Genomic DNA, 17,270 nt, shown 5'->3' with positions numbered 1-17,270 from the left:
CCACGTCAACAGTCAACCTTCGCATGAAATCGTGCTGCTTGTAACTTGTTGCATGCGTTGTGGCCTCTTCCTGAACGGAAGTGCCCCAATTTCAAACTATCCAAATATTGTTTCCCCTTTCAATCCATAGTCAGGTCGAGTTTAGAGTAAAATGTAATAGGAGTCCTTAAACTTGTCCCACTCAGTCCATGTACTCTTACAGAAGGGACGTGGCCTTATTTTATTTCCTTTTTGTATCTAATTGCATTTAGTTGTTATTTATCCTCGCAAAAAAAATTGTTACTTATCACATGAGGTCCAAAAACACAAGCATCAAGTAATTATATATATGAAACTTTACTTTTACTTGGACAAAGAAACGTCCCATGCTCTACTGCATACCAGGTCCAGGTGTTGTGCGAGCTAAAAATAAATAAATTTGTGTAGATTGTCGATTTGATCCTCAAGTCCTCGAGTGACATATTTAATGACTTCAAAGACCTATATGTGCATTTTAAGAGTTGGGCGTACATGACACGGTGGAATAAGTTCCAAGGGCTTTATAGGAAGTGGAATTTGCACATTTCGACCTTAGGGAAGCAGTAGAGATATTTTAAAAAAAAAGTCCGCCGTCAAATCCTAGGGCTCAACCTTGGATAGGCGGTGAAAACTACCAAGCTCAACCTTGGATAGGCGGCGAAAACTACCAAGCTGGAGTACGGTAAAGGTAGAGGGAATTTCCGGTGGAGCGGTGAGATGCATTGAGATCGGAAAAAACACCAACGGCGAAAGCATTCTCGGCCAACACTGACACCGAGAGACGAAAGCTAGGGGAGCAAATGGGATTAGAGACCCAGTAGTCCTAGCCGTAAACCATGGATACTAATTGTGTCGTTAGCAATAGCCAACCATACACAGTGCACGCCTTTGCTCACCAGATGGCATGCCGGCTTTGCCAACAATGCGAGCAGTACTACTATATCTACATGCAAACTAAGGCTGCCTATATCTCCTCTTTGAATCACTTGTCACGGCTGCATAGATCAATCTCCAAGAATGCACAATGGCTGCCTCATGCTGAGCTCCACCTTCAGACGTGGATACAATGTTAGATCGTTGCTTGCGGCCAACACTTTCTGCATTGTACCCCCCAAAGAAATATGTTACTTCTTTAAAAAAAAAGAAATATGTTACAGGACAGTGAATTCAATATGAACGGGAACACGTTTAAAGGAAAAAAAAATTAGAAAGTTCACGCCTTCACAAGAACTTACCAATGCAGCATGATGTGCCTCTTGAAGAATACCGCCATCAATCTCCAGTCTAGCTATTGGGAATTCCGGAAGATGGCCAGACTGTTTTTTGCCAAGTAGGTTCCCAGGGCCACGCAGCAGCAGGTCTGCGTTAGCTAGGTAAAACCCATCAGCTGATTTCTCAAGCACCTTGAGCCTTGGCAGTGTGCTTGGCGTGGAGGCCAGGAATATGCATCTGGATTTCCTTTTGCCGCGCCCTACTCTTCCTCGCAGCTGGTGCAGCTGAGCGATTCCAAATCTTTCGGCATTCATGACAACCATCATGGAAGCATCAGGAACATCGACCCCAATCTCAATCACTTGTGTCGATAGGAGAATGCGTGTTTCTCCGCTTCTAAAACTGCTAAGAGCTTCATCCTTCTCATCGCTCTTCATGCGACCATGCAACAGCCCACAGGGATAGCCTTTGAATTTTTGTTTTATGGAATCAAATTCGGCTGTTGCGGCATGGAGTTGTGGCAGGTGCTCTGACTCATCTATGATAGGGTACACAAGGTAGACCTTGCCCCCATCTATCAGCTCATCCCTCATCATCTGCAGACCATTCGATTAAAAAGAAAAGTATAAGAAACATAGAGCTAACTGCATCTACATACAACCAGGACACAGAACAAACAAAAGTTTTGGATCCAACAGAAGAAACAAAAGGCAGAATCATGTCATCACCTGGAAAACAGTTTTGAACCCTGCATCATTGCCTTCAAGAGCAAGGGTTTCTATAGGCTGCCTACCGGGAGGCAAGTCCGTGATCTATAAGAAAACCATGTGTCAGTTGTGAAAATTAGTAATACCTTCGAACATGAAATTTACTAGATGCAGTAAACCAGCTTTTGCATATTAACTTCTAAATCTGATTTGTTAAGTTTTGAAGTAGCAGGCCCCAGATGTCTGGATGAGGACAGAGTTGGTTGTTTAATAATATATTTGTATTAATCTTGAATTTCCAGCTTTATGTTCGTTTCGGACCTGGTACCCTATGTACTCCGTATAATAACATCCAGTTTCCTAAGTATTGAGCAAGAACAAATTATGTGGAAAACTTAACATATCTGCAGCAGCATACCTGAGTAAGAGACATATCACCATATAAAGCAAGTGCCAATGTTCTTGGAATTGGAGTAGCTGACATTGCAAGAACATGGGGAGCCATAAATGTTTCAGAATCAGAAGCCTCATCTGAACTTGTATTTTCATCACTCAATTTAGAGGAAGAAGTATATAGCTGTAATGAGATGCAACAATTTGGCTTAATAAACAAAACTAATGTTGTCAACTTTAAACGAAAAGAGAAAGGCATAAATGAACCCCTTAAGTAATCAGCGGTAGGAGTTTGATTTTGACAAATGATGATAACAATAAATGCACGTCCACAAGACACAAAACCAGAACATGTATACATCAAGGCATCAAATAAGGTATAAAAAGACAACATGAATCCTGGTAAGCCAAGCCTATCCTTAATCAAGAAACTTCTCCCTAAGTCCAACAGCAAGGATTACAGTTTCCGTGCCAGTACTTGAACAAAATAGCATGCAGAAAGGAAATGCATGGTTAACATTTAATGCGAACAGCAAAGCTCACTCATTTACCTTACTATTAAACCTGCCTCTCTGTACAACTCCAAAGCGCTGCTGTTCATCTATAACAGAGATACGTAAAGCTGAAAAATCAGTTTTATCAGCTATTAAGCTGTGTGTTCCAATGACCATGGCTATCTCTCCAGTTTTGAGACCCTGTGATAGATAAAATAAACAAATAAATAAAAGATATTATAATATGCATATGGAACTTGGGAGAGTGAAAGGAATAGGGAGAACAGCTTGCATTTCGTATTATCCTTGACTCCCTTGTGGAAGTTGAACCAGTTAGCAAGGCAATGTTTGGTTTATCATCTCCATCAAACTCATCCAGCAATGAAGTTAGGTGTTCATAATGCTGGACAGCAAGTACCTCCGTTGGAACCATGAAAGCAGCCTGGAAAGAAAAGTAACAGGTGAATATATTGAACTGTATATCATGGTAAAGAAAGTGCCACAGGGACAAGACAGTTGGTTTTCTTGTATCTTCTGTTTGCATCAACAATTTAATATAACTCAGCAAGCAGGATGCCATTGATAATCCTGTGATATAGAGTAAACAAGGCAAGAATGTTAATGGGGGGTATTATCAATACCTGAAATCCTGAACTAACAACCTCCATACATGCCAGGAAAGCAACAATGGTCTTTCCACAGCCAACATCCCCCTGTTACCAATAAATAGAAAAAACTTGTAAGATTTAGCAATATTCATATAAGCCACAATGAATGAGTAACACATTTGCAAATAGTGTATGCAAAATTCCAATAGATCCCTCAACTAGAAAGCTACAATGGTTTTTTTGAGTAACAATCAAAACAGATAAAGACATTTTTGTAATGGTTCCCCAATCTTTATTAAGCAAAAAACACAACATAACACCACCCCACAAAAGTTATGTGCCCATTGTGAACAGTGAACAAAGGAACTACATTCTGTAAAATGTAGAGCAAAAATGACGTAGCGGCAACTTAGGTAGGAAAGTGCTCATAGAACTATTATAACATAACCTAAATGAGAACAACTTTAACTCCTAGAGCACCAAATAAAAAAGGGACGGGATATCAGATGTAGAACGTTCAACAGAAAGATATGGTATTTATCATACTACTGTTTTTGGAATCATAAGATAAGGTGGTGCATGTTTGGAAAGCATTTCAAACATTTCTACCAAACAACTCCAACCAAATTCTTTAAAACAAACAAGACTGAAACAAGAAATATACAAGTGATATGATGGCCACAATTTAGTTGAGTACGAATAGAACATCTACACTGATGAACAGGTCTAGAAACAAGAGTGAAATGTTTGGTTAACAAAACTATACTTACCTGCAAGAGTCTGTTCATGGGAACTGGTCTCCTGAGATCCCATATAATCTCTTTAACAGCATTCAATTGACTAGGAGTAAGTGAGTAAGGAAGAGCCTTCAACAATTTCTTTGTAAGAGGAGACCAATCATCTACACCAACAGTATTTAGCTCATGATTTTTACACTTATATAACAATTCCTCCTTCTCAACCCGTGTACCAACTGCTTCAAGCATTTGAAATAGTCTTCCCAACTGAAATAATAGCAAACGTTGTTGTGAGTGGCACATTTTTATTTGCACAGTTAAAAAAAATTATGAGCGCAAAAAAATGTGGACATGGCATTTGCTGAAGATTACAATCTAGAAAAGGCATCGATATCCATGGTTTATCAAATCAACATAACCAACCAAACATGACAAGCAAGTTGCAAAGATAGTAGCAAATATAATAGGACTGAAATTCCTACACATATACAATGAGCTCTTGCACAAAGGCCACAATGATTTGGATTAAAACCTTTAATATACTTTTCACACTTCTTATGAAGCAAATGGCCTGAAAGCAACAATGATACCTGGAGGTAAAAGAAATCATCAAATATAAGCCTTCTTCGAGCAAAATCAGCTTCATCTCGATCCTTAGGTTTGTGAATTCCCATGTAAGCCTAAAATTAATAAAAATGTTATTGAAGACATTATTTAGCAAAACAGAAACATGACAAGACATACAATACTCACACTAGTCTGAAAAAATGTGATGCCTTTTGGCTGCCCTAAAAAAGATGTCATTTACACAGTTCACAGAAAATAACTTTTACCATCAATCTCTATTGCAATATACTCCATCCATCCATCAACGTAAGGTGAATTTTGATTTGAAAAATCAAACTGATAACTTTTGACCAATCGAATTATATACATGTTTAGTGTACAAAAGTTGCATAATATATTCTAATTCAAAAAAAATAAAGATGATGTTGATTTCGTAGCAATTGACATTATATTGTGAGAGAAAGTTAAGGTCAAATCTAATTTAAAAGACTTCTTAAAAAAATAGTTTGACTGCCTGAATCCAATTAATAAATTCGCATAATACACCATTTGTAAAGTTTAAAATAGTTTGACTGCATGAATTCTGACAACAGTATATTTGCACAGGAGCGATTATAGTGGAAGTTCAAACTGGTAAACTACAGCTGAATAAGTTATTGCTCAGAATCCAGTAGTTCATTCTTATACAGCATTTTACAATAGCAGCAGGAGCAGGCACGTTGGAGTAAGCTAGAGACGAAATGAAACCCAACACATAGTGAATTCAAAAAAGGTTGTATCTAGTTGATGAACATTCCTTTACTAAATGATAAAAAACTAGAGTTTTAGAGAAGGAACGTGTCTTTTATTATTTAATATATAGTTGATGTACATTCACTTGAAGAGATCAGCATGCAAATTGGTTAACACATAGAAATCCAAAGACAATGAGGAGCAACATTTGGTATCTAGGTTCATACTGTAGTTCAATGTGAAAAGGTTCCAACAACTGGTGCAAGAAGAACAATTATAAGAAAGTCATGGTGCAACTTACGTCAAAGAGATTAGGCAAGTTAAATTCAGTGAGAACATCGGGAGGCATAGGATCGACATCTGGGTTCAGCATCTTCAAGGCCCTGTGCGCAATTGCAATTTATTAAATAACTTGATGGAACATAATAATGTGTATGTAAATACATTACGAAGCAGGTAGAAGTGGTTAACTTCTTACAGTTAGCAGTCATCCCATAAAAATGCTGACATAGAGTAAACCTGGGGCGCTTTGATATTTACTAGACTTGTGCAGAAGCTGAGGGGATAAAATAGACTTCTTCCTTTTAAATTTAATCGAGAAGCAATTTATCACGGACAAAACCATCAATCCACCTCAGCATTTTCCTTTTTCCATTTCAGTAGATTTCAAATTTTTGCTTAGTCATATTTGCAGGTTTCAGCTTAAATTTGATGATGAGCATAATAGCATCAAAATTATGGTCTACTTAAAAGGAAAATCCCTTCAGGCCCTCTACATTCGAAACACACACACATGCACACAGCATGCACTGACCTAGAGATAGAGAGGCCCAGCAGACTTGGTTTTAATCCAGCTTTTGATGGGTATATAGGGTGTGGTTTCCTATCAAGCATACTGCTTTGTTCCCCCTCTCCTTCAAGACCATCAATAGTGTATTCCTTCAACTCATAATGGCCATTAGAAAGTGCCTTTTTTATCTGCACAGACAGAATCAGTAGGTTATTCACTTATTCATTCATCTACATATGCTGTTAAACCTAGCTATTATTCCCCAAGGGTTCAAAAGAACTAGTTCTTTACAAGAGACAATATTGCACAATAAAGCTGCATTATGGCAATCCTTACAAGTGCAGTTGGACAAAGAACAAATGAGTTTTTAAGGTTACATATCGCTTTGCATCGTGGCATTACCAAACAATATCAGAAAGAAAGAAAGAAAGAACAAAAAGACCATCCTGCAGGCATGCTTCATGATTAGGGAGAAACACCAGAAAGTGGAACAAGTAGCATGCAACGGGTAACAAGATTTCAATTCACCAACCTTACCACTGACATAAACAAGATCCCCTTCTTTGTGTTTTGCTGACATACAGTTAAGAAAATATTGAGAAGAGAAACGTGTGCCACTGAAAAATTTCTTGAGGTGCAAATGAATTGTCTTCTGCTCTGCCCCGGTGTGACTATTCTTAACTGAAGAGCTTAATTCAGTGTCAACTATGGAACAACCAACCACCACCTCAAGAAAACCTAGAGTGGACTTGACCTTGATTCCCCTGAGAACACAAAGTCACACAGTATTTACAAGAAAGCATAGTAAAAATATCAACAATTATGTACTGCTTCCTCCAGAAAGTGATGGTCACAATAGAGATCTTTGCAACCAATATGATTAGTATATAAAGGTAGCTATCTTAAGATTTGTCAACACAGGGAATACGGAATTTCAGAATATCCATTAAAGATGATATTATAATTCATTTTTTGGGTGCATACTTAAAAATCAGTTGGGCTCTTTCAGTGCTTTCTACATTTTACTCAGAAACCAACAAGACTTGAGAATTAATTCTTCTTTAAAAGAATAGCTATCGTCTTATTCTTATCTGCCCGATCCAACGCACGCCCACAAACATGAATTTGCTTGCTGAACAAAGCAAATCCTTTATAATTCATTGTTTTAACCCCTTCAAAAAAATGTGCTGTAATAGACTAAACAACACTAGCTGAGCAAGAACAACGTCATGGGGTATTTCTGAAAAATGTGCTATAGCATAAAACCGCTGCCATCTCAAGGCAGTCGAGTGAACTAAATGTTGCTGAGGAAATTAAGCCGTGATATGAGAATCGTGACCAACTTCAATGAGTATGAAGTGCAGGAGTTGGCAGCAACACTGACTAAACTAATATTTAACTGTCTTGACAAGCCCATACCCAAATAATCCTGGAGGAAACAGTCCATTGAAACTTCATGTAACTAGATAAGTCATCAAAAGATTCCAAACATTTTTCATAAAAGCTTCTTCCTTTTCCATATGATCCAGTTCATAATATAAACCTGTTCCAGACTATTTGACAGACTTTGTACAAATATACCAACTTTAGATCGTCATTCAAGTTTCTGTTATACTGATTACCTGTTCATATGGATTAAAGAGCCCAACTGATTTTATGGATTAAACTGTTCATTCCTTTTCTCTTAACTTTATTCACCTCTTGCATGATATGTATGGCTCTAAACCTCATATGTGTGATATTTAATTACCTGGAAGATATAACAGTACCAAATAACATAATGTACTGCCCATCTTCTATGGGACCTTGAGGATTTTGCAGATCTGCATAAGTCCGAGGAAAATGCTGCAATAATTTGCGGACCTATAAAAGAGACAATTGATGTGAAGAATTTTATGATTTTACCAAATCAAAAGGAAAATACAAATTTAGTGACTGCATTGCTTATACCGTATGGAAACCGCCGTCCTCTAGTTGGCGATACTGCCTACTAGTTGTTCCAAGCAAACACCTGATACTTTTATCCAGTATGCTATTGTCAGATGTTATAGCATCAGACAATGTCTCAGGACAAGTTTCCTTATCAACTGCTGGTTCCTGAGAAATATGTTGTGCCATGAGAGAGTTCTCTTCACTAATTGAAATATCATCTGCAGTTGTGGACGTTTGACTCAATGGATGACATTCATTAGGAAGTTCATAAACCGTCTCCAAATTTCCACCTGAGTCTCGGATGAAATTTGCAAGGTTTTCAGAAAGCACAGTTTCTTTGCACTTCATGTTAGTAGAATCCTCATATAGTTCAATAGGTGATGCGTCACCAATTTTTATGCAAGGAAACTTTGCAGAAATTTCTGGGAAGTCAATTTCTTTGAAGACACCGATCAACTCAGTAGCAGATTCTCGGCGGGCTCTTTGTTGCTCAACTAAATCTTGTGCATTAATGTAACCCATCAAAACAGACACCTGCAATATATTTCAGAGTAAGCTCTCTATTTGCAGAAAGTGAAGATGAACAGTAATAGTTTGTTAAGTGCTTTATGCTTCACGCCTGAAATGGGAGTTGGGCAAATCTTAAAGCAATAACAGTGGTTAGTACTTAGTAGCTGGAGTTGATCCTTGGAGTGTGCTTTAAAATTTTACAACTCTTATAGGGTGCAACATGCCAAAACCTCTAGTAAAAAAGTAGAAACAAACAGGAAAATGCACAATCTGTAAAATCAAAACAATTAAGTAGGGCCTAAAACCAAACAACAACGCCTATAACAAAACATATAGACATGGCAAACAAAGAACTTGTTTCTCTCTTGTTCTTAGTTGTAGGTCTGATATATGCAGCTAACATCTCCAAGCATTTCCAGCTAAAGATAAATAAAAGGATCAGAAGACAGCTAGTATAGAAGATGTGGGAACAGATGAGTAGACAAATGAAACATATCAATGATGAATTGCAAAACAGAAGGTTAAAATTAACACAACAATAAATTGCTAGTGAGCCATGTACTTTCTTAAGGAGCTTTGATCTCTCCGACGTGCCATCTACCTCCAACAGCTTCCGAACAGATGTGTGATTCTCACGTGAACACCACTGAAAGAGCCTATAACCGAGAGCATTCCTAAATCTGCATCCCAAGAGACTCAGCAGGTATCCTCGTGAATAATTTATACTGACAAGTCAAGTTTCAGGCACAATTTTGCAGAAAAGTAGTGGGAAGTCCGAAATTTTGGACAAAACAGTACCTCATTTTGGAACCAAACCTTTTAGAGCGCCCCCTCCGACACTCCAATGAGATTACCCTCGCTAGATTATTATCGCTGCCACACTGATGGAAACCGACTAGATTTAAGGTATGATGGGTTTAGGGTTTATTAGAGTTAACATAACAGGGGAGATAAAGCAGAATACCTTAAGCCAGGACTGCAAGGAGGAGGAAGCGATCATGGAGTTGGACCCAGGAGAGACCCTTCCCAATTCGCCGCGGCGCCCAACTCGTCAAGCGTGAACACGAATACCATTAAATTTCCACAGCGCGAAGGATGTGGAGACGCACGAGACAGCGCCCGCACGACTTCCGAGCCGTCCAGAGACAGCGCCGGATGGGTCTCCACGGCACGCACGGCGGAGGAAACCAGCGAGGAGCAAAGGGAGGTGGCGCGGAGCGGAGCGAGGAGCCTGCACCGCCGTCTGCTTCGCCTTTGCGTAGGGGAGGAGCCGGCGAACACTCTCGAGGCAGCAATGGCGGCCGAGTGCAGTGGGGAAGGGATGAAACGGGAACTGACCACCCATTCAGATGTGGGCCAGATTGAGACGAGAGGCCCATGACAGTCCAACGCGTTCTGGGCTGATCGAGCCGAGCAATCAACAAACAGCGCAGTTTGGTGCAGCCCATTGGCCTGACCATCTAGTGGTGCCGATTCCTCTCAAAAAAAAAATCTAGTGGTGCCGATTTCCCTAAACGCATCATCATGGTCACTACTCACTAGTCAGGCTTGTTCCTTCATTTTTTCTGACCGTTTTCATTGGTATATTATTGACTATTGTACACAATATACAACTATAATAACAATAAGAAATTCTATATTTAACAATACTTGTTTCAACAGTTTGGCAGTAGTTCGAAATAGACTAATTCAGTATTTTTTTAATTTCAACATTTTACAAAACCTAATTCAACATTTTGCACCGTGCCACAGCCTAATTCAACATTTTCGAAATTTGTTCCAACATTATACACACGCTGGTTTAATATCTTTTTTAAAACCCAACTCAACATTTTTAAATAAAACGATTTCAACATTTTCATCTAAAACTCTAGTTGCGTTGTTGTTCTGCATGCTTGAATCTCCGGTTGCCAATCTCTTCTCCCGCACAAATTTCAAATAGTTTCTAGTGTGGAAATCCAAATACGGAACCCGATGCATAGGATTCCTGTAGCAGACGAGCACATAAATCTCCGAGTTTATTCCTTTTTGGAACTGCGAGCCTCAGGTACGGTGCTTAAAAATTGTATGCAAGGATAGTTTAACATGCAATTTTTCGCCTCAGGACCTTTCTACCATTGACGTTGGTATTCGATGGATGAACCTTTCTTACCAACAAGAGTCCACCAACCTTCCTCGCAAAAAAAAAAAAGAAAAAAAAGGAAAAAAAGAAAGAGTCCACCAAACCATTCATGGTATAGCCTCAGCCTCGCTTCGGTGATGATGAGTTGGTTAATGAAACAGACCAAAATCCACTATCTAAAAAAACGAAATAGACCAGAATGCTCGACAATATCTCACGTGTAGATGTCTCCATATGCATGCAGTGATGCAGCCATGGACGAAAAAAGTGTGAACGAGGCGGAGATTAACCATGGTTGGCTAGATGCTTCTATAAAAATCTATACATATGATGCATGATCACCCTAATATGATCGTATTTTTTTCTTTAATCGGTGAGTTTCTCCACTAGATAAATTATTCCATATCAGCTTGTGAGTGTGCGATAAGTTGTCTCTCCTCCCTACGTATACCGATGCCGATGCTCTTTTCAGGTACGTATGCGCCAACTGCCAAGAGGTCAGATAGCTCCAGTCCTCAGCTGGCCACGACGATATATGCATGGAATTAACAGGGAGCAACGCGAACTCAATGAACGAACCATATGCCAAAATTAAATTCATCAATAAGCCAGTGCTACAGCGAGGAGACAACACGGAAGCTCATCAGAACGGCAAGCAGCAGAACCAGGTGGAAGCAGCAGGCGCCAGACGTGCCGCTGGCGGCCCCGTTGAGCTGCGCGTACTCGGCGGGGAGGGGCATGTCGTCCACGGGGAGCGAGCACGCCGCGGCCGGGCCCGCGTCGGCCGCCGCCACCGCGACACCCGCGGCGGACGCCTCGTCGACGGCCATCAGGGCCTGGATCACGGCCGTGGCCGCCGCGCCGTAGCGCGTGGCGTTGCGCTGCAGCAGCCACATGAGCCCCATAAGCTCGCAGTCCCGGTCGTCGCTCTCGCTCGACCGGCCGGGGCCGGCGGCCTGGCTCTTCCCCTTCACTGCCTCCGTGCCACCACCGGGAGTATTGGGCTTTATCTGCAATGTCCAGACTTGCATCAGACGTGATTAATCCACAGGGACTCTGTCACGGTAAAAAAAGTTTTGGCACGATGTAGTACAGAACGATGTTAATCCACAACGTACAGGAACAAAGGCGGTAAAACTTGAAATTTACCTTCCGTTAGCAGACGGCATTTTAGTACAAGCCCGCTACTGTTGGCACACATGGATTCATACGTGCCGAACATATTGCGACGCAGACACCTCTGGAAGTAGCAGGACACTAAGTACCAATCTTTCATGTGCTTACCGCGACATGTCTCGAGAACCAAGCCTAACTTGTGGCCATGCATGCATATGGCTCGGTTGTTGATAAAGCAAAGCGAGCCGAGCTCTTAGTTGTTAGAAGTATAGAACGACCGGAATGATCATATCTGTCCACAAAGCAAATGATTCTTGGAATGACACCGAGACTTTTCAGGGAAGAAAGGAGGTTCGGAGTTCATCTCTGGGGCCAAATGCATCAGGCAATCAAAGTGGGCAGCAGAGAGGGAGTGGAGGCATGTTCCAGCAAATCATTCTCCAGGCCCTACCCAACAGGCCAATATTTCAGATCTCATGATTCCTGGCCACTCATCACTCATTCACGCAGTCACACCCCAATCATGCTAACAACTAGATATAGGCAATGCCGAGCCTGTGCGCCGGGACACTGGCTACTGTAGCCCCGTGGGTGCAGTCTCGATCCGTCCAAGACTTGCGTTCGACGCCATGTCGCCTCGAAAGCATGTCAGGCAGGCAATAGAATATGGCCAATGCGCAGTTTGGTTGTGTCTTTCAGGCGCTCAGTCTCAGTGTGATCAATGAAGCTTGGCTATCAAGGTGGTGTGCCCTACGGCCCTACCTACTGCTAAGTCCTACGGCATCGTCTTGCTAGATCATGGAGATGAAAAATCCTTCCATGGACGCTGACTGTCCTTCTGAACTCGAAATGGAAGTGAATGCATCATTTAATGAGTAGTGACCAGATTGAAACAGAAATACCTGTTCCGTGTTTCGTTCTGTGCACAACTACTCCTAGGTTACGGGAATGGTAAAATGTTCATGCAAGAAGGCTTTCAGGCAATCAGGTTTCGGGTGATCATGCATTCAGGTCAGCTATTCGATCTCACCGTGGCAAGAGCACGAAGGCATTTGGAGCAGCCGGGCGTCCCCGCCTGCGCGCAGTCCTTCTCCAGCCTCCTCGCCACCTCGTCCGCCGGGGCCCACAGCCCGCCGTCCGCCGGCGCGGGTCCGCACGCCAGCCGCCTCAGCCTCACCCCACAGTAGCAGAACGCCACGTCGCACGTCCCGTTCCCGCCCGGTGGGCGCGGGAGCGACGCGCCCCCCGCACGCAGCGCGCGGTCGGCGGCGCCGGCGCACGCCTCGGAGTCGTCCGGCGGCAGCGGCATGTCCACGGCGGCCGCGGCCGGGGTCGACCTCGCGGGCGGGCGCTGCGACAGTGCGGTGGGCGCGTAGGCGGCGAAAAGCCACGCGGCCAGCGCGGGGCAGCAGCGCAGCCTCGGCGGGAGCTTGCCGTCGTCGGCGTCGCAGGAGGACCGCACGGCCGGGATGAGCGCCGGGGACGGGGCGAGCGGGCACGTGGCCGAGGACCCCGCCAGGGAGTCCGACTGCTCCGGGAACGCCGGGATCGTGCCCCCGGCAATGGCGGCGGCGGGCTGCACGGGCGTCGCCGAGGGGAAGATCAGCGCCGGGTCGAGCGGCGCCGGGTCCGGCAACCGTGCCGCGGCGGCGCGGTGGGTCGCCGGCGCGCACGGCAGGAGGTGGGAGGCGGCCACGTAGTGGAGGAGGAGCAGGATGGTGCGCGCGCCGCGGTGGAGGGGAGGCATCGTCGCGCTCGTGGCGCGCGCGCGCGTGCGCCGGTGCACGCGCGTGGGTCGGGTTGGTTTGAGAGGGTGGCGGACTGGCGGAGGCCGAGCGAGAGAGTGACCAGTGATCAGAGACAGGAAGGTCTATATGGAGGGTATGATGAGAGGATGCTGTGCGCTTTGCGGTTGTTTCTGAGCCAGAGAAGAGAAGGGCATGATGACATGGTGGTAGCATGGTCCTTATAACGGCCTCCCGGACGGCAAACCAGCTGCAGCCTTTTGCAAAAGCCCGTTCCAGCTTTCAGTTTTTTAATGTTTTTTGAGGATTTGCGTCTGGTGATTTTTCTTACATACAAAATCATACGCGTACTCTAAAATTGTTGACGTTGTTCTTTAGCGTCGCACTGGCAGTCTGCAACTGCAGCCCATACGTCTCTCTCATTTACGAGGATCTTAGGCCATTTTTTGTGATTGTTTTGTTAGCAGATCGCAGCTACTCGCCTTGTACAGGTGAGTTCTTCAACCAGCCTGGAGGAAGGACCCTGGACCGCTGGAAGGACACGGATATTATTATGGGACAGACTAAAATACAGGACAGGATATGGTTGTGGATAGTATAGAAAAAAGAGGGTGCAGCCACGCGTGCCTGTGTTTCAGTCCGTGCACAATACTCATCCGTTCTAAATTGTACATTATTTTTTTAGTTCATATATATTATTATGTATCTAGATATAGTATATATCTGGGTGTATAAGAATATCTATAAATTTAAAAAAGTTAAAATGATCTACAATTTAAGACAGAGGAAATATGTCAGTATCTACGTAAACTATGCAAAGCGGAAAGCTAGAAGTACGCCATCATACGCGCCTAAATACCTAAGCTGACAAAAAAGTGGGGACTAGAACACCTCTCATCCGGTGATAATGCACGCCGCTTGCTTCCTCTCACTACTTTAAGCAACACCCGCACTTGTACTAATCATGGCATCCATCGTCTTCTCGTTTGGTAGTGTTCTGCGAGCAAAGCGTATTCACCACGTATGTAAAGATGACGTCCGCCAAGGACGGTGAAAAAGGTCGAAGCGAATGGAGCGACAGGAAGAAACAAGGCAACCCTGACTCGGAGAACAGAACGCGGCGCCCAAGATGGCAGCAAGCGACGGGAGGTCGGAAGCACACGGGCGGGGCGTGGAATCAGCAAGATGCCGCGAGCAAAAGGAGCCGGCGCGGTGCGCGACTGCGCGCATCCGAGCAAAACCTGCAGCGAGCCCCGCTGCCGCCGCGGCGGAACCACGCGGCGAAAGCGACACGCCGAGCGGCCCGAGCCTGCGGCGGATACCGTCAAGCACAGCGTGACCGGCGGGTGGCAAGCCACGCTGTTCGACCACGTCAGCTGCAGCATGACTCGCTATCTCCCCCCTCCCTCGTGGACTGGCGACCATTCAAAGCAGCAGTCCGAGGCTATGAGCTACTACACAAAATAGTAAGATCTTGCCCAACTTTGAACAACCAAAATTACTGTAGCAATACTGTAGCGTTTCGTTTGTATTTATGAATTATTGTCCAAATATTGACTAATTAGGCTCAAAAGATTCGTCTCGCAAAGTACAACAAAACGTGCAATTAGTTTTTTATTTTGTCGACATTCAGTACTCCATGCATGTACCGCAAGTTTGATGTGATGGGGAATCTTCTTTTTGAATAGTGTCAAAGTTGGGATTTGGGGAACTAAACAGAGCCTAAATAGTTTTTTTTTGACACCGATGACCAATGCACCGGAACTACTAGACAGGATACTATTAAAGCAGCAGCATCAAATCACCACGCTGCGGGAAAACAATATCAAAATAGTCTTGGACCGAAGCACACCCTCGACACCAACACTCCAGCCACAAAAACAGGAAGATCATGCCTTCTCTTGATCAAACTTCTCCCTGCACCCCGTCTTCAAATTCCAAGCACGAGCAATGAAATCTGCTCCTCGCTGCCTTTTCTAAATCAAAGCAATAATTGTTTTTCTTCTTCAAATCATTAGCGCCAAGCACCAGAGCAGGGCCAACACGCCATGCTTCTTGCTGCCGTGTGGAGCTGCGGTGGCTAAGAATGGCATAGATGCATCCCTCCGCCCCACCCCACCCCAGTCCAACACCTCCGCCACCAGACGCGACATGCACCAATCGGCGACAGTTGTAGTGTTGGAGCTAACGTGGCATGACAGCGTGGAGTGCCACGTAGGACGAGAGACAAGATTGAACCCAAAAGAAAAGTTTGAGGCCTGAGACGGCCACTTTAGTAGTTCAGGGATGAAATTGAGCTTTGACCCATAGTTGCGGGATGAAGGTGGCTATTTTGCCTTCTGGAACGGGAAGCACGCTTGCGTGCGCTCTCGCGTGTCTTCAGCAAATCAGCTATCCTTTCTCACCCGGCGCGCGTGATGGCGTGACGGCGTGAGACGGGAGCGGTGAGACCGGCCGGCAGCCGCGGGCGTGAGCAGGCAAGGCGGTGCGCCGGGGCGGGTCCGTCTTTAAAAGCCGCACAAGCCACGTCGCCACCGGCTTAATTTTTTGCGCGTGGACGCCTGCGGCGGCTGTCGGTCACGGGCGCAGGCGCAGGCGCTTCAAGCGAGACGGGAACGAGACGAGGCCGCACGGAATGTTTTTGTTGGTTGTTGCCCTCCTCCATTTTTCTTTCTGCAGATTCCTTCGACTTGCTTCCGTCAAACGACTCACGGCTACTTCATGCTGTTCCTTCCATGCCACGGCTATCCGCTCCAGCCAGCAAGCAGCGACATGCCGGCTCATGTGTCATCTTCCTCACTTATTAAAAAGGACAGGGACGGTGCTGCTGCCTTCTTGTTTCTTTCCTTTTTTATCTTGTCCATCCAGACAAGATCGCGGGAGACCCAAGCGAACCTGAACACAAAACTGCAATAAGACCCGCAGCAAGACTAAGTTGGAACTGGGAGCATGTGACGAACTCAATCTGAATTTCAAGGAACCGGGGTCAGGTGACACTAAAAAAACAACTTGGATGGATGTGCTGAGAGAACTTTATGAAGGCCAAAAGCCAACTGGAAGCCCAACCCATAAAAGATGGTTTGGGTCCATCATTGGTGGGTGCGTAACCGGATGGGCCTGCCATAAAAGATGGTTGGGTCCATCAGGTTGTTATCAATCTAGCTGGGCCAGAAACTACTGGTTCTTTCGATACGGTAAGATTCAGGGCTCCGGGCCTCTGGCACTGCTGTGCTTTTATGCTCCTCAATTTCTTACGTGTTTTTTTTTTGCATGTACAGCTAGTATAACTCATTTTTTTCCGTATCACACAATACAACGCTCACATAAACGCACGCACACTTACCCTTACGAATACACGCATATAACCCTGCCACTATGAGCACCTTTGAAAGATTGAGCTAGCAAATCCTCAAGATTGTCGAAGTCACCATTAGTACCTCGCTGTTGACGGACACGTCACCTCCGACTAAAAAATAGCGCTGGTTAAATTTTAAAATAAATCTAGAAAAATACGAGCATTGAGTCGAGGATTCAAATCCTGACGAGCAAGATCCCACAATGAACCTTGCCAGTTTACGCTCAGTTCG

The 17,270-nt window shown here is 44.2% G+C and overlaps 2 protein-coding genes across 2 annotated transcripts; both read right to left on the bottom strand.

The window, feature by feature from the left end:
- Window positions 1-716: 716 nt before the first annotated feature.
- Window positions 717-9,996, bottom strand: LOC101769520 (ATP-dependent DNA helicase homolog RECG, chloroplastic). Its single transcript, XM_004953596.3, has 17 exons — window positions 9,665-9,996; window positions 9,499-9,581; window positions 9,263-9,380; window positions 8,209-8,724; window positions 8,009-8,121; window positions 6,791-7,022; window positions 6,283-6,446; window positions 5,770-5,851; window positions 4,760-4,849; window positions 4,203-4,436; window positions 3,466-3,537; window positions 3,117-3,266; window positions 2,882-3,025; window positions 2,356-2,514; window positions 1,959-2,042; window positions 1,254-1,826; window positions 717-1,115 (listed from the first exon to the last, which is right to left on the bottom strand). The coding sequence occupies exons 1-17, from the start codon at window positions 9,698-9,700 to the stop codon at window positions 1,023-1,025; spliced, it is 2,943 nt and encodes a 980-aa protein (XP_004953653.1). The 5' UTR covers window positions 9,701-9,996; the 3' UTR covers window positions 717-1,022.
- A 1,392-nt stretch (window positions 9,997-11,388) lies between these two features.
- On the bottom strand, window positions 11,389-13,863 carry LOC101769114 (uncharacterized GPI-anchored protein At4g28100). Its single transcript, XM_004953595.2, has 2 exons — window positions 12,969-13,863; window positions 11,389-11,832 (listed from the first exon to the last, which is right to left on the bottom strand). Exons 1-2 carry the CDS (start codon window positions 13,683-13,685, stop codon window positions 11,437-11,439), a joined length of 1,113 nt encoding a protein of 370 aa, XP_004953652.1. The 5' UTR covers window positions 13,686-13,863; the 3' UTR covers window positions 11,389-11,436.
- Window positions 13,864-17,270: the final 3,407 nt, after the last annotated feature.

The sequence above is a fragment of the Setaria italica genome, chromosome I (genome assembly GCF_000263155.2).
Source record: "Setaria italica strain Yugu1 chromosome I, Setaria_italica_v2.0, whole genome shotgun sequence".
Classification (NCBI taxonomy): Eukaryota; Viridiplantae; Streptophyta; class Magnoliopsida; order Poales; family Poaceae; genus Setaria; species Setaria italica.
The sequence above is the reverse complement of the archived record's forward strand: the minus strand, read 5'-3'. Positions and strand labels throughout refer to the sequence as shown.